General features: G+C 37.8%; 2 protein-coding genes across 3 annotated transcripts; one reads left to right on the forward strand and one right to left on the reverse strand.

Annotated features, from left to right (window-relative positions):
• Positions 1-206: 206 nt before the first annotated feature.
• CCDC122 (coiled-coil domain containing 122) lies at positions 207-9,800 on the reverse strand. Its single transcript, XM_064645672.1, has 5 exons — positions 9,720-9,800; positions 9,291-9,423; positions 6,887-7,285; positions 5,592-5,708; positions 207-1,943 (listed from the first exon to the last, which is right to left on the reverse strand). Exons 2-5 carry the CDS (start codon positions 9,402-9,404, stop codon positions 1,779-1,781), a joined length of 795 nt encoding a protein of 264 aa, XP_064501742.1. The 5' UTR covers positions 9,405-9,423; positions 9,720-9,800; the 3' UTR covers positions 207-1,778.
• A 586-nt stretch (positions 9,801-10,386) lies between these two features.
• On the forward strand, positions 10,387-19,731 carry LACC1 (laccase domain containing 1). 2 transcript variants are annotated; one of them, XM_064645674.1, is made up of 6 exons: positions 10,387-10,995; positions 15,556-16,148; positions 16,711-16,892; positions 17,356-17,521; positions 18,094-18,319; positions 18,762-19,731. In XM_064645674.1, the coding sequence occupies exons 2-6, from the start codon at positions 15,581-15,583 to the stop codon at positions 18,934-18,936; spliced, it is 1,317 nt and encodes a 438-aa protein (XP_064501744.1). In that variant the 5' UTR covers positions 10,387-10,995; positions 15,556-15,580; the 3' UTR covers positions 18,937-19,731. The 2 variants fall into 2 exon arrangements, with proteins under 2 accessions (XP_064501744.1, XP_064501743.1); XM_064645673.1 differs by lacking the exon at positions 10,387-10,995 and adding an exon at positions 11,029-11,898.
• Positions 19,732-26,851: the final 7,120 nt, after the last annotated feature.

The following is a 26,851-nucleotide window of genomic DNA, read 5'->3' on the forward strand; positions in this document are numbered from 1 at the left end:
AGAGAACAGCAGTTAATCACTGAAAATAACAATAACAGTAAAATCTCTGATTTTTTCAAATTTGGATCCCTTTCTAGAAGATACACATGCATCAAGTGCATGCTATTTTAGTCTGTGTAGGGATGAACAGTTGTAATGTTACAGTAATGCTACATACTTGATGAGATTCAATATTCAGGACATACTGTTACTATAGCATAGGATACTGAGGTTTTCATTTCTACTTTATTGTTTTAATGAAAGCAGACTGGTTGATACTATTGCAAAGGAAAAAGATCATGGCAAAAAACCTTCAGAGTCTAACAATGTTGATAGAGCGCCTTCATGAGCCAGGATATTGCTTAAAATAACTTTATATTAAAGGGAAATAACATATTAAGGGAAATGTAAATATACATGAATATATGAATGTAATAATAGTACTGCATTTTAAGCTTTGCTTTCCTAAGCTAACAATATATAGGCGGTTTAACATATTTTCAGAGTAAATAGTCAAATTGCTTAAGTTTTCATTTTATATAAATAAAGATAAATCTAAATTATTCAAGAGAACACCTTAAATAAAAAGCTACTTTCATAAAAGAGATAAATTTTACAAGTTATGTCCAAATAGAACTACTACCTTAAGTGTAAGAGCAGAGAAGTATGTAAATTCTGCAAATGCCAAGCACATAATAAAAAGAAGGCAAAGGAAAATGGCTACTGTTCACTACTATTTTAACAAGAATTTTTAATAGGTTGTCATTTATGTTGAGTCATCTTACCAAATATTAAACACTTAGATGTTAGATGGCTGATACTAGTTATTTAAGATCCTCTAGATAATAAGTTCCTCTATAATCAATCATCTATAACACATTCCTATCTGTTGAGGGTGAGTTGTTCCATTTTAAAAGCTATCCAGATGTAGTACCCTATTAACCTACTCCTTCCTCTTTGCTAACACATATTAGACCAGTTAAAGTCAGATTATTTGAAGCCCAGTTCTGAGCGTACTTGTTCCTAAGCCTTTTATAGCTGAACAGCCTATGTCCTCCTTGTCCTCATGCTAGGACATCCTGGCAGACACAGGGCAAACAGCCTGTTACATCAGCTATATGAATTTCCCACACAGCAAATACAGGCCATCAGAGCTTCCAGAGCTCCTTAGTAAGTTGCAATGAAAAGGAGTGTGGATAAAAGATCTAGAACTTCGGTCTCTCAGGAACGCAAATATACAAAGATATTCATTTCTCTGTAGGGAAAACAATGTAGATCCCAAACTTCAAAGACCGAATTAAATAAAAAGGAACTTCTCAAGTCTTGTTTGGTTGACTTTTAGAAAAAAATAACTTTTTAGATAAAATTGACGCATATTTTGAAAACATCCAGAAGTGTCGATAACTTTTTTCCTGGATGGCCTTTGGTGACAACAAAACAAAAACAAAAACCAAAACCAAAATCAAACCAACCAACCAAAAAAAAACAAACAAAAAACCAGAAAAAACCAACCAACCAAACAAAAAAACCCACAAAAAAACCCCCAAACCAACCAAACAAAAAAACCCAAAAACAAAACCAAAAACCAACAACACAAAACTCCCCAAACCGAAAAAGCCCAACCAAACAAAAAAACATTTTAGTTTAATCTAGAAAATGAAAGTGCAAAAAACTTTAAAAAGAAAGAAATCAATGAGGTCTGGCCCAGTTACCATGCTATTTAAGAGTTGTAGTATTTCCAGAAAAAAGGCCTCCCCTGCCTGGAAAAGATAACCTACATTCTAGCTTTGTTATGTTTGTTACATGATATTTTGTAACTCCACTACTCCAAGACACTTTCTTAGTTCTGTTGCCTTCTTCTCCAACTGCTGAATGTTCCAGTGCCATTGTCTTTTATTTGAATGGACTTTGTTCAGTTGGCAATGCAAACGTTTTAAAATAGCATCATATCTTTTATTCTGTACCTAAAAAAAAAAAGAATAAAATTCACTTCACAATTTCATTCAAATAAAACTATTTACAGAGGTGGGTTCAGCTCCCTTAACTCTGTCCAAGGGTACATTCTGATATTTGACCATGTCATTACATATTTACTTTCTGTTGCTGAAGAGACACAGACATCTAGGAAGCCATTCATCTAAGTCTGCTTTAGGACAATATGAATCATGCCTCACTTTCCCAATAAGGAAAGAAAAACTCTCTCACTAAGACCTTAAATGAAGAGTTCAGTATGGGTATCTGTTCTGTAGATGTCTAAAATTTAACATTGTAAATCCCACTCAAAGAGTCAGCATCTCACATAGTAGCAACACTTCATACATGGAAGATTTCAGGCTCCAGAATGAGAGGCGAGAAAGGAAAAAAAAATCATTCTTTGACAAGTGTGTTTGGTTATGAATGAAAATACAAATGAGGTAATGTAGATGGCTGTAGTAGGAGCTTTGTAGTTGCATTGCATTTAAAATGGTACGTTTCTCATAGGCAGGCAATACTGTGGCAATGCAGTAGTGTATCAATTTTGCCCTCACTGCTGCCTTACGTGGAGAACAATGGCTGCTGCAGACAACCCTCTGAAGATTTGCATTCTGTAAAAGCATTGACTATAATAAAAATGGAAATAATGGGTATTCCCTTAATGAAAATTTGGGCTTGCTTACCATAGTTTGAATGGCATATGAGTGGTCACGTATAATTACTCTTGTGTATTACACTGTACCTTACATACACATGATGGTGTAGAGCTGCATCAGAATTACAGCACTGCCAGTGACTTCCTGCGAGTCTTGCTGCCTAAATTTTACATATAGCTAAGGAACTTCCTCACTGATGTTTTATGAATTACACTGCCACCTTTTACTGCTGATGGGCTGTTTTCCTTCATGTTGCCTTACTCTTCACTATAATCGTTCACAACTTTTCGAGGGATGCTGTCAGATGCACTCATCTGAATGAGTGCTTGGGGGATCTGAACGTCACTAGGACTACGCTGTATGACACTGAAACATCTATGATCAATATTATCTGCTTTTTTTAGAAATGTGTCCCCAGCATCATTATTGGGAACTGTCTGGCACATCTGCTGAGGGAGGGAGCACTAACATGATTACGGGACAGAGGGGAGGGAAAAAACTGCTCTTTTTACTGTCCTTGTGAATGTATTTGTCAACCCTTTGAAAAAATTGTCTGGGCACTCATGATATTCCACCACTGGGGTCATTTAAGGATAGGATAGGCAAGTATCTGCAAGAATAATGTAGTTGCACACTGACATAGGGGAAAGAGGGCAGTACGGGCAGAGACCGTCTTTTGAACTTTCTTTTTCTTATTATTTTTACATAGCAACAAATTTTCTACTATTTGTGGACATCTTGAATTAGTCCTTATGACTGAAGTCTTGTCCCTACACAGGTAACCACCCTGATTTATTGCTGACATCCCTGTCCAAGACTGGGAACAGGCTCTGCTCTTCAAGAGACGGGTGGTGGGGATGGTGCTCAGGAAAGGGAGTGAGAAAAGGTACACAGGCTACCTTAAGAGTCTATCAGTACCCTGACTGATGAGAAGCATCTCAGGTATGAATTAGTTGTAGACCTCATTAATTAGCAATGTCAGATCACTGACTTTACTTGGAAAAAAAAAAAAAAAGGACACTTAGGCACCAATTTTCTTGCAGAAAGGTATTTTATCGAAAATTTTTAAATTTCCAAAATTCAGCTGCTTTAGAAAGGCATTCTGAATTACATTTCTGCACCATATGCTTAGCTGGGGAAATCTTTGTGGGAAACCAGAAATAATACTGAAGCAAAGTGGGAGCACCAGGGCTATGAGAGTCAATCCATCCTGTTTGAACGCCAGCTTAGCCATTAATGAGGCTTCAACAGGAATTCTATAGGTATTTAAGTATAAGGCTGTATAGGGGCAGATTTGGATGAGTGCTTAAAATGATTGCTGAATAAAGGCTCCAGAAATCCTAAAGCAACAGCAAACTCATTGATCAGATGCAATGACCTGCTTCTATCTGAAGGGTCAGAAACCTGGAAGCTCGTATATTCTTTGTAAATTTATTAATCATGGAATCACAGAATAGTTTGGGGTGGAAGGGAGCTTCACAGATCATCTCGCTGAACCCCTGGCTATGGCCAGGGACATCTTTCAGTAGATCAGTTTGCTCTACCCAGTGTATAGTATAAAGTCTAGAAAGACCATACCGTGCAATTCATCCTACTGTAAACACGTAGGCTTATGGACTGAATTGATCTCTAGAACACATCAGCTGCACTAACCACAGCTCCAGTGACTATAATGGGAACTTTCCTAACTCATGTGTCGTCACTTGCATTCAAACAACCACATTTAGCTGTCAGCAGTCTATAGCTGAATTCCACCACTGCAGCTCAATGGAACCTCATCCATGTGACTAGTATCTCACTTTATTCCCGTGCTTGACTTGAATGTTCTTTCCCAAGTTGTGCTGAGGACTGCTGGGTATAAATGTCTCTGCTTATCCATTGTCAGTTTTTATATTAAAAATTGAATTGTTTTAAAGAGAGTTCTTAGTAGAAAATAATACCCTGAAAGATTTAGTTTTTGAACCTGCTTCCTTCTGAGACAAAAAGATTGTATAATCCAAACAACCAAAGAACAGGTTAACCTTCACTGCTTATTTAAATTGATTTCAGTAACAGAACAGAACATTATTTTTAGGCTGCCTGATTTCACTTTGAGTTTAGAGAACTTTCTTAGGAGGATGTTAACTTGCTAATAAAATATTTTCTCAGAAGCTGAGTAGCACAGACCTATTCTAAAGCAGCTGTGTTTTGCTTTTCAGGTCAAAAATTCTCTGCCATTCCCTATCACATGAAAAATGATTCTTTCTTCCTCCTACATTTTACAATGGGCAATAGACCTAGCCTTGGATCAGTTCATCTTTATAGTACCAAGCTTTGCTAATTAAATTTTGTGGCATTTATTTGAACTAACAAGAATAATTATGTGAAACTCCAAACTAAAAACTATCTAGACATACAGAGAATTTTAGTAAGAAACAAAATATAAAATATAGCTCAATTATTTAAAAGAGAAGGTTTTAACCATTTATCAGAATTTTATCTTGGCAGTTAATTAGGAGCTTCTGTGTTATTCCTAATTTAATGTCAGCTCAAATTAGAGAGATTCACGGGAAGTCCATTTTCTTCGTCCAATTGATTGTCCCATTGATGAGTCATCAGGAACCACGAGACAAGTCATGAATAATCAAATCAGCAGTGAAATTTAAAGTATTTCAGAAGTATTACAGAAATTTTAAAAGACACATTTTGCTTTATTACCATTCAGTGACCTCTCTTTTCAGGACATCATTCTAAAATTTCACAGCTGAATTCCTTCTTAAAAGACTTCAGAAAAAATGTTCTTAACTTTGATTTTTCTCAAGACAGGAATAAAACTCTGAATTTTAGAAAGGGTGCCAGTACCCAGAGTTTAAGATAGCATAATTACTGTATATACTTGAACAATGTATGGCCAGCAATGATGTATAAAGTACTTCAAACTTCATTTGCACTATCTACGTTCTGTCAGGAGAACTGTAATTAAAATTTATTTAAATGACTCACCTCAATTTCTTTTCTAAGCTTAGCATGCTTTTTTTTCTCTTCTTCCAGCAAATCTGTTTTTTGATTGATGAAATCTTTCAATGTTGTGATTTCACTTTTTAGAAGTGTAATTTCTTCCTGCAGATGTAAGTTAAGATACAGAAATCCACTCCTTGAAATGTGGCACAGTACATCTGTTAAGCTTATTAAAAATGTCACATTTTAACAGTCTCACTCCACTAATAGAGATTAGAAAAAGAACTATAATAAACAATTTCACAATAAGCCTATTAATAATAATTAAATTAATAATAATTTAAGAAGACTAATTAAAATTAATAATTAAATATTTTATAATATGGGTTTAGACATGTAAGAATATATATTCTTGATCTCAAATACGAAAACTACAATATAGGCCTTTGAACTCATTTTGGCAGTCTTTATTTTGTTTAAAGTATAATTTATTGAAAAAGCAACGAATATTTAATGCAATATTTGAGATAAATTTTTCCTTCTCATAGGGAAATACAGTGTTAATAAGTCTTTATTTATCAGTATTTAAGGGTCTATTGTACAAACAAATTTTCATCCATTTACATAACACCAGAGCAACACCAGATTTTCTATAATGCAAGTTACATCAGACTTGAAATCTGTGATCCCATTCCAACTTCATACTTCATCCCATTCCAACTTCATACAACATCTGTGATTCCATTCCAACTTCATACTCCAACTTCATATACTGGCAAGATTTTGTGGAGAAAAATTCATATGTGGTAGTGCTTAATAAATATTGCAATTAGGGTCAAGTAAAAACAACAGCGTTAGACTAAAATAATAAAACAAATTTTTTTTTGCCCTCTTCTTCTTTCTATCACCATCTCATGAAATCTGCCCCTTTTGGCAAACAGCTCAACTGTAGTTTGTTGACAGGAAAGTTTAAAGAATAGTGTGATCTTACATGAAAAATGTAACAATATGGCAAGCTTTCACAGAATTCTGAAAAGTGTCTGCGGAAGTTTATCCAATGATAAAAAGCTCTGTAATTTTTTTTCATATCTGAGTTCATTCGATCACACGCAATGAACCTGTCTTTTACAAAAATATAGAGATAACAATGGCTGATTTTTTTCATTGCATACCAAAGGAAAAATTTCTTTAATTAATGTAGCATTATAAATTATCTATATTCTCATGTAATCAATCTCCCATGAACCACAAACATCTCAGACAAAATAACCATATTATAAAAACTATGTCAAAATTATTTCACATAAAAGGAAAAAAAATTAAAAAAGGAAATATAATACCTGTACTTGTTTTATTACAGATCCTTCTGGATTCTGGAGATCATGCATTAACTCCTCTTTCTTTGTCTTTAATTCTTCAACAATAGCCTTCTTTTTAGCAAGCTCAATCATAACTGGCATTTTATTATCCATCTCCCAAAAGAGTTGTTTATGATTCTTTATTTTTTCCCGATATTCATTATTTCTTGCAAGTATCATCTCAAATTCTTCTTGCACTGTTTCTGCATCACACCTCAGCTTTAAATTTTCAGAATACTGGGCTCTGACTTGGGCCTCCAGATTTTCACAGTGATATTTTGTCACTTCTATGGCATCATCTTGCAGATGTATTTCCTTTTCTGTTGTCTTTTGTTCTAACAGAATAGAATTCATTTCCTTTTCTAGTTCCTGAAACTTTGCCTGTAAAACATTTCAGTGGTATTTTAAGAACATTTCTTTGGGAGGATATGAAGTGTCTAGTTAAACACTGTAATTAATTTATATTTATTCAACATAATCTTCTTTTTAACTTGCATAAAGTGGTTTGAATGGAAGATAATTAGAGTTCCATTTCTTAAAATCATCACCTTAGAGGCACAATGCAAGAATACTTAGTTTTATCCCCTTAGATTGAGTCTAAAATATGAAATAAGGTATCCTTGAACTTACTTTAAATTTCTCATATTTGCTAGATACATAGAATGTGGTAGATCAAACCCAATCCTAGTGTTTTTTTAGAGCTGAAATCTGGTGAAGTCCTAATTGGACTAAAAATAACTAAAGATGCCAAAAATCACTTACAAAACTACACAAACAAAGTGGTGTTCTAGGTGATGGAGCTTAACTAGCCTGTTCTACTGAGGTTTTTAATTCTGCCTTCATCACAGTAGTATTTGAAAGTTGGATTAATCCCCACTATTTTCAACCCCACAAGAAATATGTATCTAGCCCTAAAAAGGCCTCTTCATCTCACTGATGAGAAGCGAACAAAAGCAGAAGTAGTACTTCCACCCATCTTAAGAAATCACAGAATCATTAAGGTTGGAAAGACTTCTAAGATCATCGAGTCCAACCCTTAACCCAGCACAAGTCCAACACTAAACCGCCTCCCTGACCACACATCTACACGTAAATCTAAGATGGAAGGGCTGAAGTGCTGCCTCAGAAATGTTTCTCTCTCTTAGATGACTAGCAAGGGAGCCTAGATGACTAATACAGGCTTAGCATCTGATTTGTAGGCCATGCAAGTTAGCTATGATGAATGCCACCCAAAGTTCCTGCCAACAGTAGTGCACTAAGTGAGATAATTAGCACTGTGATTTATGTCGCCTATTATCTTTTCCCTAATGGAAGCATTACGAGTGGTATGAAATCTCTTACTCAATGTCTTGAACAGATTAAGACATTATTAACTGTTAAGAACAAAAGTTCCTGCGTGACTTTTAATTTAGAAATGCTGGGCTACAGTTTTACAGGATTTTATCACTGCCAGCCACCTTTTACTGAGGATAGGAAAGCAAGAGATCTTAGTGGCAAAGCTGTTAAATTTTGGAAAGGAAATTATTGTTTTCCACGTCTTCTGTGACATGTACACATGGGAATTGATGTAAAGATGAAAAAGCAGTTCTGCATTTTGATTAAAAGTTCCTAATTATTTAATTTTGCTGTTCTAACATTAATGTTTGTATGAAATTTCCTAGGGTTTGGTCTTTTTTGAAAGAAAAAGAAATAGGTATAAAAGAGGAAACAACAAATGAACTAACTTAATTACCCAGGGCTCTAAAGTTCTGTGGGCTTTTGTGAAAACAGATGCCTTTGTTAAAATTGTGTGGTGACAATAATTTTTGTTTACTATATTATGGGAAGAAAACTTCTTGCAGTGTTCTACTTAACAGTACTGAATAAAGGCAGTATTTAATGACTATTTAGGATATCCACTTCAAACACACATTTAAAAAAAAGGCATTTTGTGTCAAAAAGATTATATAGTCCGGTGAAATTCTGCCAAAAAGAAAAAAAACAAAATGGTTTTAAAATCCTTCCTTGCCCACCCTCCTCCTCTCCCCCACCCCATATCTTAGGAAATCACTATAAAAAATAATTTTAAAAGACCTAACTTTGCATTTAGTTGTTGTGGATTTGCTTTGTGTGTTCAGCTCAGTATTTGTTGGGGATTTTTTTTTTTTCCCAAGTAAAAACCAGAAACTGCTCTAATGAAGTCTTGGCTCTGTTGTGGCCTTACAAAGAACAGCACACATCCACAGTTTTGACTAAGCCTAAATGTATCTGAGTATCTGCCTTACAGTTGCACTTGCCCAGAAAAAATTCTACTATCAGCTTCTCTTTTTCATAGGAACACTTCTTCACCTAACTTCTTTCATCTAAAGAAAAAAATTATTAAACTACTCTAAACAAGGCTTATTACCTGCAATTGGAAAAGAACTGTTTTGCTTTTTTCTATCTCTGATGCCTGCAAATGCTGCCGCTCTGCAACTTCTTTTACAACTTCAACCAGTGATGGAGAATTTTGCTTGGCCATTTTAGGCAAAAGTGAAGAACTAGAGGGGAGAGGAAAAAAAAAAAGTGAATTGTCTTATCTTCATTTTAATTTAATTCCTGTTGATGAAACAATACTAAGGGATTTCTCGTGGGATCGCCGATCAATACGTTATTTCATTTGGCTCATTTTCACTTAGGAAGAACAGGTGGGTAGACCTGTGAATGGGTAGACATTCAAAGCTAATCACTGAGAATTAGAACGCTTGCTTGCAGAATTTTATAAAACAAACCACTGCAGTGTTCATCTGCAGCACAGATCCTCGGTTTGTGAACGCAGTCGGAGGCCTCACTGCACCTGCTGCACCGACAGGGCCGCCGCTCCTCAGGGCCCAGCCATGGCCGCGCCTCCCCCGAGCGGGGATGGCCGGCCAAGGGCCGCCCGGCGGCGCGGCGGGAGGGGCTCGGGGGACGTCGGAGAACGGCGGTCAGGGCACAGGGGCCGTGAGAGGTGCTGATCCCGGCAGGAGCCCGAGGAGAACCGGCGGAAACAACCGGTCGCGTTCAGAAATGGGTGGCTGCTTCGCCACCCGATAGCGGTTTCACCACCCCGTGGCCGAGGGCTCTACTCAGCTTCCTTCCGCTTCTAAGTTCCCCGGGTTACCTAATTCACTGTGTTAAACTGCATTTAATGCCGTAGTTTGTTATGCAGAGAAAACAGGCTTTGCTGAGCACCACTGGGTTACGAGGGAGAAGAGACGTGGCCCAGTTTCGTGTCCTGTGCTGTAGGCAAGGACTTGCCTTGTGCCCACTCGTATGCTTTTGAACTCCAGGTTGAGGGATTTTAACCCTAAATTGCACTATTTTTATAGTTTAATTTTAGAATTTATTTTATAAGTTTTATATTTATCACATATAACAACTGAAATATATAAATATATTAGACAATTTACACAATATACATATATTAAACAACTTAAATAGTTGTTTATAGTTTTATAGTTTAATTTTAGAATTTATTTTATAAGTTTTATATTTATAACATATAACAACTGAAATATATAAATATATTAAACAACTTACACAATATACATATATTAAACAACTTAAATATATAAATGTGAACAATATATATTTTTATAACAACTATTTTATAATTTAACTGCTTATGTCTTCCTATGATCTGTTTATTTAATCCCTTTTTTTTTTTGCAACGGCATAAGCTGAATATAATACTCGAGCCAGAGTTGTCAATTTGTCACTTTTTAATATTGTTTTGTACCCCTGAGTATTTTCTGAGCTTTTCCTTCTCAGCATTCTGCACCAAAAATTACCCCGGTAATTAGTTTTTCTTCCTTAGTCTCACTGAAGGAAAGAAAATGATCGTGTTGGTCTCTCTCCACCAAGCTCTCCTGTTAATTTTTAATGACCTAGTTCAGCCACAGTGGGGTGGAACGCTTCAGAGATGACCGACTTCTGCAAACTTCATGAAGGGAGATGTCTGGATGGGGAAGGACAAGATAACCCCATCAGTTCTCTTCAGGAGGGAGAAACAGGAGAATTCAGCTCTCATCCCTCTGCCCAGCACAAGTTGGAAAGAAAAACAGGAGGGGAAATGACAGGGCACTCCCCAGGTGTGTTTTGGACCTGGCAGTAATGTACGTTTACTGCAGGTGCAGGGAAGGGAGGAACAGGAGACAGCAATTAATAGAAAATCAGATTTTATTAATTCCTCTGTTCCTGAATAAATTACTTTCCTTTTTGTCTTGTCCTTTTCTTCAGTTGTCATATACTTAACTGTCACGACTATGATTTTAACACAGCTGACAAAACATATTTATTGCCATTTGATTTTTGTACAAAGCCTGATATAAATCCTTCATTTCCCCACTTGCCTTTTAACCTTCTCATTGTCCTGTCAAAGGATTAAGACTTTCTCACTACATTGTGCAAAATTTCTGACTGCTTCAACAAGAAATTGCCATTGTCATTTGGGGCCTGTGGCCCCTAAGGCTAACCTCTCATAACCTCTCTCTCTCTGCATCCGGAATATACTTTTCCTCGACTGACTGACAAATTCTTCACTGGAACGTGCAGCTACAGCTCAGTAAAGGAAACTCCTTCAGTCTGCACAAGTTTTCCTTGAACTACTTTGTGTTCTTGTTCTGTTTTGCTCCACCATACGTTTCTGAGTGAGTCTGAGGTTGTGCAAAGCTGGTGTATTAGCAGGTGTGATTGCAGCAGGGAGTTGCATGCCAGGGTTAACGCTGCTTCCGGGTTCAGCGCTACCTAGACGCTTGTTAATCATGTTGGTGCCTTGTGGTACAGTTCGTTCTTTCCGGTGGACTCAGCAACAAAGCAGGGTCCCATCAAAAAGAAGAAATACAGGTTCCCAGAGCTATCTTACATAGAATAGGAATTTCCATCTTGTACAAATCAGTTCCAAGACTGAAAGAAGTGAGATATATAAAGCTGGAAATGTGTGTGTATTATATCAGTTGATATCTTTCAAGAGTTTAAAGGGATTGTCTACCTGTGTAAGTAAATTCCTGTTAAACTTTGTTTACAAAAATTGCATGTACTTTAATATTTTCATTGTATGTGGTTATCTCTGTTTCTTCAACCTTGCCTAAATACACCTAATTAGGAGAGGCAATTTGTTTTATTGTAATCCAATTTAGGAGGTTTAAATCTATTTTTTCCCCTGTTTTTGGTTTTTTGTTTGTTTGTTTGTGGGTTTTGTTGTTTATTTGGGGTTTTGGTTTTAGTTTTGTTTTTTTCTGTTGTTGAAATTTTTTACAAATGTGCTCTTATGCCTGTTCATTTGGGCAGCCTTAATGACCTGTTTTCTTTCTCAGGGCATCTCCCTCTTTCAGATGTTAAATATCTCTTGCCTTTTTAATTTTTCAAAAATGATGTCATTCCTCTGAGTTTCTGTACAAATACAAGGTGACCAGCAGGATTCAAAGTGCAGGAAATTGTCAGCAATCTTGTCTTGACCAACAGGGGACTTCTATAATTGGACTGCTGGTTTGGTTTTTTTTAAATTGGTTTTTGCATCTTTTTTCTACCCTGGACTGTCTTTTCTCTGCAGCTTGGTTTTACTTCCTTCGTTGTTGCTTTTCTACATTCACTTTGCCCTTCTACTTTTCACTCTTGTTACCCTCTTTACCTCTCTTCTCGTTATTGATAATTTTCTTTGATTTTCTTTTTCTTGATATCTGTGCAAGAGAATCTCTTTACCCTCAAAACGTTTGCACTGACAGTTTCAAGGAGTGATAAAAATAGCTAATGAGTGGTCTTAGCTTCAAGTTTGTGGAATTATTTGTCTTGAATTGGGTACCAATATGATCGAGTCCTTAATAAATAGTTTTTTTGATGTGGTAAAGTGCAGAGAGGCTTTCCATGGAACAATGGGACTGTAGAGCATGTTACTTCAAACCTGGATAACTGTGAATGCATTTCCCATGAGCTAAAACATTGCTGTACTTGGCAAACCTGTATTTTGAGAAGGAGGTTTTTTTTTGGGGGGGGGGCTTAGAAAGGAGTCAGTTTTGTTATAATTGTAAGCAAGTTTATTTCTGACACCACTGACCTCAGTAGGACTCTGTGATGCAAAACTGGAAGGATGAGTGAGCCCCATTTTTCCTATGTGTACATCTCAATAATTGCCCCTCTGGACTTTTTGCAGTACACACACAACTTAACAATGTAGGCAATTACCTCTCCCTCAGCAAACACTTTCCTTCCACCCTTTCTCTGCTGGTATTTTTCTGAGCAAGTACAAGAACAGCAATGAACTCTACTTACCTTCCACTGTTGATATATCTGAAGTGGAGCAATAATCTGTTTTTCATGTACAGCCCTCTGTTGTACTGTCTTTCCTATATAAAGCTATTAGCTATACCTAGATTGTGATCATGTCATACTCTGACAGGCCTCCCACAGAGTGTGTCAGGGTAGGAAAGGAAATACTCTGATTTCCCAAGTCATGGTCTTAGACAGGAGCCTGTTTTGGCACTGTTTTCTTAGCAAGCTCTTTTCTCTAAAATCCATTATCAGCTGTGTGTAAATAATACTCTGAGCAAAATCAAGAGTCATAAATTCCCTGGCAGATTCTTTTATTTGCTGTCACATTTTGATTCTTTCAGTCTACCTGTTTTGATAGTCACTAGTTAATCTTTGTAAGTGTTCAATTCGCAGAAAGGAAAACATCATTTTCAGTCAGGATTATTTTTCTTCCAGTCTGGGGAAAAGAACAATGAAGAAAATACAGAATGTTTTCTGTAAAACCTTTTTTGAATAAACTGTCCATTAAAAACAGAAAGGTCTTTGACCTTTCATTTGAGTGTAGAAAGTCTGGGAATCCATTCTAAAGCATAAAATGCCAAGGAGTACCCCAAGTCTGCCATAATGGTAGGCCTCAAGTACACACAGAAGTAATATTTTTGCAGAATAATGAAGTGTTGTAAAGCTAGAGCATGCATGTAGTTACAGGAGAACGAGGACTTGGGGCAGAAAAATAGTGATGGGCATTATCTGATGCAGTTAGCTTTGGTAGCAGAGCATTGATCATAGAATCATAGACTGTTAAGGGTTGCAAGGGACCTTAAAGATCACCTAGTCCCAATCCCCTTGCCTTAGGCTGGGATACCTCCTGCTAGACCAGGTTGCTCAGAGCCCCATCCAACCTCGCCTTGAACACTGCCAAAGTTGGGGCATCCACAACCTCCCTGGGCAACCTGTTCTGGTATCTCACCACCCTTACAATAAAGAATTGCTTCCTAATATCTAGCTTAAATTTCCCCTCTTTCAGTTTGTGCCCATTATTCCTTGTACTCCTAATGGTTACTCCTGTACCCACTACTTCTTGATTTCAAAGACTCATAAGACTTCTCAATTTCTTTGTTTCTGCAAAGATATGAATTTTCCTACAAATAAATTAATATTCATGCACAATTTGTTGCTGTAAAAAAAATTACAGTGTTAAAGAATACTCTAAATTATTATGGGGTCTTAGAACTGATGGCAAAGCTATGTAAATTTCTCCCAGATCAAGCATGGTGCTTAGTCATGAAGTCTAAATAGGTGTCTTTGAGGTTCCCAAAGCAGAGGGTTCTAGCCTTTTGTTCCAGACCTCGGGAGGCTTGCCCTTGAAACTGAAAGATTATCAGAGAGAGAGAAAAGAAAATAAGACACCTCTGGGAGGATATGAAAAATAGGCTCTCATAGCAACAGAGAGAAGAAGAGGTGGATGGACAAGTTTCCACACGTAGGCCTAGCTGGGCTTGGATCAACAAAGTTCAGAAAGGGGAAAAAACAAACCACCAAACCTGGAATTACACCATGGGCCACAAGAGAAAACAGGAACCATAGGATGATTTGGGATAAGCTTAACACATCTTGATTTCAGAGCAAAGAGTGCAGCTAGCAGTGTTATAAAACTGAGGCAGGAAGTTGTGCACAGTATTTAATTATTTTAATTTAGTTCTAAGTGCTTCTTGTGTTACTAGGTGAAATTTCAGTAACCTGTGCGGAGTTCCTGTGCGTGCTGAAGAGAGCTATACCAATCCCATGCCCCTTGACACAGAAGTTAGAAATTAGCAAGTCAATACTTTTGGTAATGCGAAAGGGAGAAGTACAGAAGGTCTTGTGGGAAAAAATGTCATTGCACTCACAGCCCAGCACTCTGCTGCCAGGAGGGGTAGCAGACAGGAGCTCCACTTCAGCGCTGTGTTAAAAAGCTCCAAAAAAATTGTTACAGAAACTCCTCCAGTCCCAGCAAGCTAAGGGACCTCTGTATTCGCTTGCCCTCTGGAAGCTGGAGGAGGGCCCATCAACCAGATGTCAATTAGGGTCCATTAGGCTAATGTGGGTTAATTGATTCAATAAATCTAATCTTATGTACCAACCTTTCATCATCCCTGACCTGGGAAAAACCTGAGGTAGGTGGGGTGGTAAGGAAATACCTAGATGCTTAAATAAATACATAAAAATTCCTATTTCTGCTAGTTTTCTTTTGCTGCAATTTCTTTGGATGCAGCTAGGAAATCCTGAGTTAGTAATTACCTGCTATGTACCTTCTCTACCCAGTGTCACTGAATTCATTGCCTTAATACCATTATTCTGTGTTTGGACTAACAGTTCTTTCATGTCTTTTTGTTTGTTTTTCATGGTTTGTTACTACTCGACAGTTGTAGAAATTAAATATCCTGGAATATGGTGGAAGCAGTACTAATAGATCTGTTCAGCATCCCAGCCAACTTGCAGAACAACATCCAAGGATTACTATGCAACACACTGGAAACTATTGAGAAATGCTCTTCCATCCATGCTCCATTTGTTTATGTCATATGTTGCCAGAGGCAGTGGAGTGACAGGAAAGGTGAACAAGAGTTCTTGCTTCCAGCTCTGGGAGGTTTTCAGAATCTGAAGAGAAGACTGGAGGTGGTACATGCTCTGACTACAGCTGCTGCTTTGTACACCATCAAACAGAGACTGGATGAAAAAGACCTAAGCATCATTAAAGTTATTCTCCCTACCTTAAGAAAAGACTTAATGAAAGCATATATAGACCATCTCTTTACAGCCGTCTACCAGTTTGAATATGAGGATTTACGGGTGGTATCTGGCTCTGAAAACCTACAGATATCTGAACATCAGGGTGAAGGGCAAACACCTCCTTCACAGGACATGGCACTCATCCAAAGTGAGATTCAGATGCACTTGGAAAGCCTGCCAAGCCTGAAAGGGGAGATCACCATCCTCAGATCCTCCCTGATTCCAGGTAAAGAGAGTTCCAGCTAGTAGTTTTACAGAGACTGTTACCAAGCATACTTCTTCAAGGGAATTGCAAAACGGGTAAAATTTGGAAATGTCTTCAGGCAACAAATAACTCTATATCATGTTGTAATAGTGTATCACGACTATAAGAGGGAGAAGTGTCAGTAGAAATACAGCAAAAGACTGGCAAGTCTATTCCAGGCCTGGGGCACAATCAGAGGAAAGACAGTCCTGGGTTTAGTGAGGGCATTACTGCGGACAAAAAAATCTCCTCCCCTCTGTGTGTGAATTACACATTTGGAGAGTTACCATCATCATCTGGAAAGGCAGGGAAAGAGTTTCTTCTGGTCCCTGACATGCCTGATGTCTCAATGTCCCTACCACGGCATGATTCTGAGCAAGAAGAAAATTAGAATCCTTATATTTAAATGCCACAGCTAAATTCAATGTAAAGCAATACTCAACTTGATTGGCTGATTCCAGATCTCTTCAGTATAAAACTATGTAATAGCTGACCTGATCTTGTGTTGAAAGCAATTATTTGTTGTCTTTTTTTGCCTTACCAGATGGTACCTTCTTGCATGGGTTCACCACAAGGACTGGTGGGATCTCATATATACCAACTCTAAGCTCCTGCAATCTCTTCAGCAGTTCCAAGCGGAGGGACCCAAACGTTGTTGTTAAAGAAAATCTCCGTCGGCTAGCTAATGCTGCAGGATTTAACCCAGAGGCTTTTCACAGAGTCAAGGTATCCTATAAAACAATGGATTTAAGTAAATGAGTCAGATCTTCCTTCGTGTGTCACTGGCTAAAACTGTAGGCATTATTCTTACCTTTGTCAGCAAGAACTTGTGAGAAGCAGCTGGCAGCTTATCTGAGAGAATAGCCATTCAAACTATCAGCCATTTGGCACAATATGGAGAAGCAACGCTGATTCTTCCAAGTCTGTTCAAACATTTAACTTACCACAGAGTAGAATAATCAGATAAGTGATCAGAGCAGTTCCTCCTAAAAGAAAAATACACCATCACTTCTGTAGTGGTTTTCTACTGGTACATCTGCATGGCATTTGAACAAGGGAGTGCCTGATTTCCATGCATAATCAGTTGGTGCAGAAGAGTGTTTCTTGCCAAAGAAAAAACCTTGTACTAGACAGAACTGGGTTGTTTTGCTGCCATATCACTGTCCATGTTCTGGTTTTGTTTTGACAGGTTGATCACGCTAATGCAGTGTGTATTATGGGAAAGACAGAGCCTGACAGCTATGATGGCATAGTTACAAATCAGAAAGGTGTTACGCTAGCAGCTCCAGGTGCTGATTGCATACCCGTGCTATTTGCTGATCCTGTCAGAAAAGCCTGTGGTGCTGCTCATTCTGGTAGGAATTGCACTCCCTGTGCAATGCAAAGATTTCCCGGGACTCACATTGAGATACAAGAACTCAAAGCTGGACTTTCTTCTACCTATTCCAAACAATGCCCAAGCGTAAACTTGGCTTCTGTCTATTCCAAAAAATGTCGCTATCTTGAGCCTCTTTTTTTTTTCCTAAAGTAACATTAAACCACTTTCACCATACTATAAAAATACATTTCTGACGTATTTCTGTTGTCGTATTCCCATTTAAATGTTTCAAGCACAAAGGAGCTGTAAGGTATGCTCTAATTGCCCAAACCAGGACACTGGGAAAAAAGAATTTTGGAATTCTAGACTAAATACTTCTCTTTGGTTTCCATCTCCACCAAATTATGTCAGCAAACTGGTAGCTGTTAATGTGTATGTTTTGAGTTTTTTTAGAAAAAGATAATTTATTATTAGATATATTTTTTTAATTTTAGGTGTAAATATATTTCCTAATTTGTACCTTTAATAATAGCGTAGATTTCTAGAATATGCTAGAAAATTAAAGAGACAATTTATACAAATTTTTTTTCAACCTCTCATTTCTCACAGGATGGAAAGGCACGTTGTTAGGAGTGTCTATGGCCACAGTAAATGCTATGGTATCTGAATATGGCTGTAACGTGAAAGATATCCTTGTGGTGCTGGGCCCATCTGTAGGACCTTGCTGCTATAAACTTCCTCGTGAATCAGCAAAAGAATTTCACAGAATTGATCCAAAGTGTGTGAGACTATTTGACTCTGCAAATCCTTATATTGATATTAGAAGAGCAACACGGTAAGCCTCCTGAGTGAATAAGACTAATTTCACATTAGTTATCAATAATTACTTTGAAATTCTGTTATTCACCACTAATAGGTGGTGAGGGTCCTCACCACCTTAAAGTACTCTCTAGTACTTTGCAGATCAACAACTGATACTTTTGAAGGAATGGTATCTGCTCAATTTTGCTGTTTCAACTATTATTTTATTGTTATACTGATGGCTTATGGATTATAGACAAAAGTTCAATTTTAATGTGGCTTTACTGGTTGCAGGAAAGCGATTAATTTAGTCTAATTCTGGAAGAAAATAAAAAGAAAAGCAAATGAAAGTCCCAATCACAATATTGGCACAGTTTGTTCAGCTGGTACTTGAGGTCCTTCCTTAAAGATAGTGCCTTACGGAATGTGAGGATGTACAAAAAATATTATTTTCTGTTTCTCTTTCTTTTTTTAAGGATTCTTCTTGAGAGAGGTGGGGTTCTTTCTGAGAACATCCAAGATGATTCTGTCACAGACCAGAACCAAAATATCACTTTCTGTACTGCCTGCCACCCTGATAAATTTTACTCTCACTTTCGTGATGGCACTAACTTTGGAACACAGATTGGCTTCATATCAATCAAAGACTGAGACAGTATCTCTTACTCTGGAATAGTATTAAGACAATAAGTCTGCTGTATTGTCTGGCATCCTGCTCTCCTCGTAGAAGTTCTTCCTTTCACACCCTTGCAATAGGGAATTCATGGGTCTTGAGATTCCCCTCCCCTTCCCTTCTCGGGCAAAAATAAATATCTAGGGTGTGGGACAACAATTACTGTGTGAGACAGGGTGCAAAGGAGAGAAGGACAAGCCACACAACTGGCAAAACCCTTCTGCAAGACCAGATGCAAGCTCCATGTTTATGGATCCTCCTTGACCATTTTCCAGAAACTTCACTATTTTAAGGTGGTGAAAGCTCAAAAAACTCCAGTGTTCACTGACTTCTGGGTGATACTGTTGAATAAAGTTAAATATGACCTGAGTAATAGAGGAAGAGAAGTCTGTATGGCATGTTAACTGTTTGAGAGCATCCAACTTCAGTAGTTTCAGCTGAAGCTTTACAGAATTTTGTGCATGGGATTGATTTTCTACTTTGAATTACTTTAAAGAAGAGCTCCAAAACACTTAAAGGACTTCTCCCATGCAAAATAACTTGAAAGTGAAAATCAAGCAAAGTCCTTTGAGGCAGACTTTGAAAATATATGAACATTCACCATTCTGTACTTTTTGATTGTAATAAAAATAGGGCTAAGACTCTTAATATAGGACATGTATGTTCATATTTCCTTAGGATTCTTTTCTTTAAACATCAGTGCTTTGATAATGTCCATTGACACAGTCTCAACAATGCAGGTTATTAAATAAATATCTAAAAAGTTGAGTGAATTTAGCCTCAGTTAATTTTACTGACCAGTAGTTGGACTTCTGTGTCTTACTAAGCAAATTGTAAGTGTGCACTGTTTTCTTTTGGCCATAAAAAAATTGCCACTAGATTTTACAATAGACATGATGTTTTCTGACACACAGACAGTGAGAGATTGGTAACAGTAGAACTATGCTGACTGTAGACGTGCCAAGCGCAAGCCTTGGGCCAGCCGTGCCCATGACGTATTTTCTATTTTAAATTCAGCGACCTTTCCCAGGTCTGACTGTTCTGTCCACTAGAGGTCAGTGCTCACTCGCGCTGTGCTTCTATCCCTGGAGGCACGGAGAGATTGGGGTCCAAACCATGCAGTTTGCAAAGCACTGCATGGCATACGCTGCTACTTCTGTCTCTATAATAATCTGCCAAGTTATTCTAGTATCCGTGCTTGAAGAGTAATCTACTTTTCATTTTGTTCGGTTGTAATTCGAAGCTGACCTAATTAGAACTTTTCTTGTCCACTAGAAGAACAGACTTTTAAAAAGAACTTTCTTTTACCTGTGAATGGTATTTCTCAGAGAAGAGCCTGATTTTGGGTATATTATCCTCTGACTGTAACCATCTACCAAAAAATATTCTTCTGCCAACTATCCTACTTATTCTTTAGAAATATAATTCCTCTTCTGCTGTAGCACTGCAGTCCTTGACAATAAAAATCCTTACATTTTCAGTTACCTTTTAGAAACCTCACCTCACCATTGATTTCACCATTCTTGTTTTCTTTTGTAACTTCACCATGGTGATATTCACAGGCATCTTCAAACTGGAGATTCAGGGTCCAGCCAGGGCAACAGTCACACTGCTCAACTTAATGCTGTCAAGCACATTACTGCACACCAGCTAATGGTGTATATGGTATACATATGTATTATGTGCATGCGTATTATTGACTTGTTCTAAATATAGGATAGTGTAATTATATGGACACTGATAGGCTTATCTTGCTATACTATGTAAAAAAACAACCCAACAAGCTACCTCCACCTTTTAGTTCCGTTCCTTTGCCCTGGTATTGAAGAGTGAACCTCTTTATGGATATTGAGTGACATAGCACTGGGGTGAGTAAGGTATCTTTCCTTTGTCTGTGGGAGCAGTAGCACTGTGTATTCTTCAGTTCCTGCACGTGAAGCTCAGCCAAAGCTTGTCTGTCAGTACTCTTCACTTAACCCTCTTCACTTGTGGATTAAGAGCATGCCATCAAAATCAGCTGAGTTACTTGGTTTTGCAACATACTTGACAGCTGAAGTATCATAGGTGCCCATGTGCTTGCTGTTATCTCATCTCACCTCTAAGATGGTTTTAAACTAATGCATTTATCTTTGCAATAGGGAGAAAGACTTTGCAGCCATGCTACTTACCAGAGTTCAAATCCTCTCAACAGTATATTAAGTCAAGTAACATGATACTGATAGTAAACCCTGGCTTGTTTGTACCTGCTCAAGAATTATTGCACAGACTTGTAAATGTACCATTTACAGGTCATGGTAGGACTGTGCATGCTGGAGGAATATCAGAATAAGCAGAAATACCAAATGCTCCACCTTTTAGGAGACAAATTGTTACTGCAATTGTTCTTTTTTTTTTTCTTTTACATGTATTACCTAAATTGTAAACCTGTCAAGACAGGAAACAGCCTTTTGCACATGAATTACTAAGGTAGAGAACTCCACAACCAATAAGAAGATATTATAAAGTTGAGTCCCGAATCAGGCTAGGCTCTGAATTATAGTTTCTTTCAAAAGTCCATGCTACAAAGGCATTTTAATTCTGGTATTAAGAAAAATAGTTTAGAGGAAGGGCATGATAAAGAGGAGACTAAGCTGTTTCACATCTCTGCTTATTTACTTTGCATTCCTGTTGCTCACTAAAGGAGGCAAGCACATCAGCCCTGATTCACCACCTCTAGGGAAAGTCTTAAAATTCTTCATAAATTGTTCAGCTGTACCTAATTAATGATCAGATCCCATTTATTAACCTTGCCATTGAATTTATAAGCTGCATTTGCCCTACTGTTGTTATTAAATAACATTATTAATTATGATAGTGGTATGCCCCGAAGCAAGCACAAGACATGATCACATTGCATATTGTCTTCAATAACTGTTACTGTGCAATTAATGTTTGTTACTATTGTAGATTCTGAATATGGGCCTCTTTATTCACATTATCTACTTAAATGGAGTCTACTAAAACATGTTCAAGAAAGGCTTTATTCACTATTCCAGTAGAACAGGGCAGCTCCAACACAGACTTCTAGTTCCAGTGCCTGGGGAAGCAGTATGCAACTTCAGAGGCGTAGATCAAAGCCTGAGATAATTAGTGAAATGTTTATCCAAAGCATGGCATTTATTGCCACAGTTATGGCAAAGGTGAAAGCTATTAAGGAAGTTAGATGAAAAATGTTTTTAATAAATTTGTAGAAGTTAGTTCCATCGATGACTGCTAGTCTCTTTCCACTGACAACCTGAGGAGACAGGATGGGGGAAAGGCAGTTCTGCATTTGACACCTGTGTTTACTGTTGGCTGTAAACTCGGAAGCCATGGGCCTGGACGTTCAGCAAAGCATTTGGACACCTCTTGACTCACAGAAATTATATAATCCCTCCTAAATTACAAGCATTCAATTATAGGAAGGTGTCTCCTTTCCCCAGCAGTAATATGGTTTGTGATCATCTTTGCCTCCAATCTTATTTTCCTCATGTTTGCTTATCTCCTGTGCATTGCTGTCCTTCTGTCCAGCACCACTCACAATCGCCCTGCAAGGACTGTGAATCTGGTCATGAAGTGTTGGAGGACACAGGTGCCATTCTGTACAGAGCAGCACCAGCGTTGCTTTCTTTTGTAGGCCTGTGTCTTCTTTTCTTTTAGCAGCAGTGTGAAGCTTCCTGTTCGCAGCACAGGATCTTTATCAGTATCCTTCATTCCATTCCCATTTTACAGGTTTTGGTAAGTGCTTCCAACTTCTGGCCTACACGTCAAAGAAATCAGTATTCCTAGGTTCCCTCACTGCTGTCCTCATTCCACTCCATGCTCAATTTGCTGCTGGGCGATGCAAAAAGGGAGTTGAGCTGCACTCATTTGTCCCAAGGCTCAGAGGGGCTGCGTGGGTGCACTCGCCTTGATGTCACATGCAAAGCTTTTGTTCTCTGAGTACCAAAGCCCTTCCTGAACTCCAGCCTCTTGTGCAACAATATTAACAGGACAGTACGCTGACAGGAGCAGTAAATCCTATATGTGACAGAGGAAATAATGTATTGACCTGCTGAGAGATTTACATACCTCCACAGCAAGCTCTGCCTGTAAGGCTGGCTTGTTCTACTTTCCATTTTCAGCAGATACTATCCAGTGTTTACAGATGAATGATTTGGATAGATATGTATGTGGATTTAAGAACTGTCCTAATCAAGTATATTCTTATATCCAGGATGTTACTTGTCATTACCCAGTGTCACACCTTTGTATAAGACACAGAGATTTTGCTGCTGTGCTTGCTTTAAATATACAGTGCCTGTGGCTACGCTGCTAAAAAGCATGATTAGGTATTTCCCAAAGGCACGCAGAGAAATAGGGAGCTAGCTTTTTAAAGTGATCCCTCTGATCTTTCATTAGTAAGCGTTTAATTTACAGTAGCATCTCACATTACAAATACTTGGCTGGCTGGCTTTGTCTTCAAGCTCTCAGGTGTCAGAGGAGGCCCACATAAGAATTTTGGGAGCATGGTCCCCAAAGAACAGCAGGGCTGAATTCTCTCTCTTATCCTTCCATGAATGCAGCATCATGTCTCCAGGGAAACCTGAATTCTGACAGTCATGGAAGCAAGGCCATGGCATGGATTTCCATTTAATTCCTGCGACTGAAAAGAGATCTAAGATGCAAATCAATATCTGACTAAACTATGAGAGTTTGCTTCACAATTAATTTTATCTTTGAGTTCATTTCCTCTCTTTTTGTGCAAATGTAGTTTACAGCTTCTAACTACTGTGTTTGTTTTTCTAATGTTGCCTCTTCTACATGTAGCAAAGCCTACAACGTCTTAAATAAATAGGTTGCACCATAAAAATAAGGGGTGTACCTACCATAAAACTGAACAAGCATTTTATAAGGGAGCTTGAAAGCAATGTTTGTATTTCAAGATGTATAATTTCATTTTTTCTCATGTGGTGCAATATTTTTAGGTAGCGAATCATGGTACTGGTTAGATCTTTCATTTCAAAGTGATTTTACCAATGACAACTGTAGAAAGCCCTGCCTGTCTGCAATAAATACTTCAGCATTTCTCTTTGAGGCACTGAGCTCTATCCTAAAGCAATATTTAAGCATATGTTCCTACTAAAAGAAATCTTTTCTGTTTTGCTGTTTCTTTGAAAGATGTGAGCTTGATTTTCCTGCCAAAGAATGAATCACAAAAAATTCAATTGTAAAAAAAAATTGTGACAGGTGACTCAAACCCTTTCAGTTGGTTTTAATAGGTGTTTTAATGAAGTGCTTCATAAAATTAATATTAAATAAAACTGGGTTATGCAGATGATTTTATTTTGACTCTCTACTTTCTTCTTTATATCATCCCCATAAAAAAGCTTCAGGACATGAAAGGTGAGTCAAGCAAGAAGGTCGTTAGAAAGGCTCCTTTAGGCTTGTGGATGTTTGTTGCTGTATTTTATACTTGCATCTTTCTCAGTTCCCTCAATTACCCCTCAGCTTGGATCCATGAGTAGCCTCAGCACTGAAACATGCCAGCTCATGTAACGGTGCTGGCAATGGCAGAAACACAAAAGTAGAGTTGATAGTGATGCTTATGTTGTAGCTTTTCTTCAGATTATATGGTGCTGGCATAAACAACACTGTGACCAAAATATTATGCCACAATGATATTTTGAGAAAAATCTCCTGAGCAGCTCTGCGTTCACTTAGGATTTTAGGGGCTAAGTCAGTAGCAATTTTTTGCTTTTTATGGGACTGGGAAAGTTAATTTTGCACTCTCCTTATCTAAGTAGATGTGTTCATCAGAGCAACATGGTTTGGGTTCTAGAGTCTTGTCCTGTGTACAATCATAGTTCTGTAATTTCCTTTAATAATGGCTTCTTAAGAAGGGACCGACTGCATGTACATTTGGCTACGAAGCACAAAATTCAGTTGACTTCTGTTCATTTGTTTACATAACTATTTAATGTAAAAGTCTGTCAGAAAATGCAGGCACCACGAAATGGGAATATCAGAATGCTCAAGCTAAAATGTTCTTGTAGGAGAAAGGGTAAAGAGAAAAAGCTATTGGGTAGTTTAAATGTCTTCAGGATGACACATTTCAATCCGGCTTTTGAAACAGCTCCTCGTTTCCTGTTTTAAATATTAAGAGTATTCTGAAATAAACTTTAAAAACTGAAGAAGTACCATTGCAAACTAAAACACTTATTAAAATCTCAATTCATGCTGAAAAGAGAGAGCCTGTCTTCCACAGATCTTGGCTTACTATTTATGTATATTTATCTGCATAATCCAGTCCTCTTATTTCTCCAGTAAATATTTTCTTCATGGATTGTAGATTGTTATGTTCCCTTCAATAAATGTTTAGCTAAGGTTTTACATGCAATATTTAGCTCCATTAGTCTTTCTTAAGATGATCCTTCAGCTCTTAATTCTCTAAATTCTGCCTTATTAATGTCAATTAAGTGATAATCAGTTTTCACTTATTATTAGAAAGAGGGTGACATTTGAACTTTGTTCAGGAGCTTATTTTTTCTGGTAGGCTTGCGAAGTTGTGATTTTTGTTAAAAAAAAAAGCTTGAAGCAGCCTTAATTGAATTACCTTGATCTCCCTCTATTCCCTCTTTTTCAAAAGAGTCATAACCTATGGCACTTCAATCAGGATTTATTTTAGGCTTCCCAGCTATAATTCATATTCATGCTGAATTGTACCATTGTACATTGTACCAGCAGCAATCTTCATGAAAGAGGCTCAACACAGAAAACAGTTTGCATATTTGAGGCTAATATGGGATTTATGGTAGGAGAGCATTTATAACTTAAGCAAAAACTTTTAAAATATCTGATATTGGAAAGCTGACATAAGGAAACTAAAATATGGAAGTAATTTCACAGCTTTTGCAGGGAGAAAATATATCCAAATGTGTGACACTGAATATTCATCTCTTGAATTATATTCAAATCAGGACTGGATGCCTTTGTCTGTACTCATTTATTCCCAGTAAACAGGGCAAAGACTAGAAGAAAAAAGCGAGATTGTTTGCCTGCTGTAATAAATGATATCAGAAAAGACGGATACAGCAGCATTCTTTTTAGCAAGTGAGTTAAAGAGTGCTCAGGCTAATGATCAACCACTTTCTACCGAGCCAATATCTGAGACTGAAAAAGCAGCCAGTCATTCCTTGGCTCTGCAGCAGTCTTGGAGGCTGTTATACACAAACAGAAGCAGGGAACAAAAATCTCCTTTGGGATGCAGCTAGCCTGAAACAGATATCCATGCTGAGACACTGTTGGACAGAAGTGGCAGAAAAAGACAGAGTCATGATGAAGAATTTCTACACCTGCCTATTAAAGAGTTAGTGCAAGAAGAATTTATCCATGTGGAAACATGTCCCCCTACCATAGTGACCGAGCAGAGAGCAGTTCTGCCAAGCGTCTTCCTATGTGTATTTACCACAGTTGCTAAAGCTATCAAGGCTTCTCTGTGCAGTCAGTATTTTTCCCCAGAACCTGGAAGGGTTGGAGTATTGAATGCTTATGAACATGTGTCAGTCCTCTTCTCTCTTCATCCCTAATTTAAACCCTGCTACAGGCGTACCATGCACTCATAAGCTTCCAATCTATGCAAGCAGGGAGAGGACCACAGTTAATTGTGGGCGGCAGATAATGACGACTGTATATATTATCTGAATGCAGGACTCGGGGACCTCGCTGGGTCCAGAATAATTGCAATGACAGGCAAATCTGCCCTCACCCACTGAAGATGTATTTCTGGACTGAAAATATGGAAGAGAAGATGCTTTTTGAAATTTCACTCAGCTTGGCTAATAGCCCAATTCAACAGACTTGGAAGATTTTCTATCATAATATTTCTCTGAAGCT

Source organism: Pseudopipra pipra, chromosome 2 (genome assembly GCF_036250125.1).
Source record: "Pseudopipra pipra isolate bDixPip1 chromosome 2, bDixPip1.hap1, whole genome shotgun sequence".
In the NCBI taxonomy this organism is placed as follows: Eukaryota; Metazoa; Chordata; class Aves; order Passeriformes; family Pipridae; genus Pseudopipra; species Pseudopipra pipra.

Coding starts and splice junctions, on each gene's coding strand:
- LACC1 (XM_064645674.1), top strand. CDS start 15,581: ATGGTGGAAGCAGTACTAATAGATCTGTTCAGCATCCCAGCCAACTTG. Junction 16,893..17,355: donor AGGCTTTTCACAGAGTCAAG/GTATCCTATAAA, acceptor TTGTTTTGACAG/GTTGATCACGCTAATGCAGT. Junction 18,320..18,761: donor GATATTAGAAGAGCAACACG/GTAAGCCTCCTG, acceptor TCTTTTTTTAAG/GATTCTTCTTGAGAGAGGTG.
- CCDC122 (XM_064645672.1), bottom strand. CDS start 9,404: ATGGCCAAGCAAAATTCTCCATCACTGGTTGAAGTTGTAAAAGAAGTT. Junction 7,286..9,290: donor CAGTTCTTTTCCAATTGCAG/GTAATAAGCCTT, acceptor AATGTTTTACAG/GCAAAGTTTCAGGAACTAGA. Junction 1,944..5,591: donor AGCTTAGAAAAGAAATTGAG/GTGAGTCATTTA, acceptor TTTTTTTTTTAG/GTACAGAATAAAAGATATGA.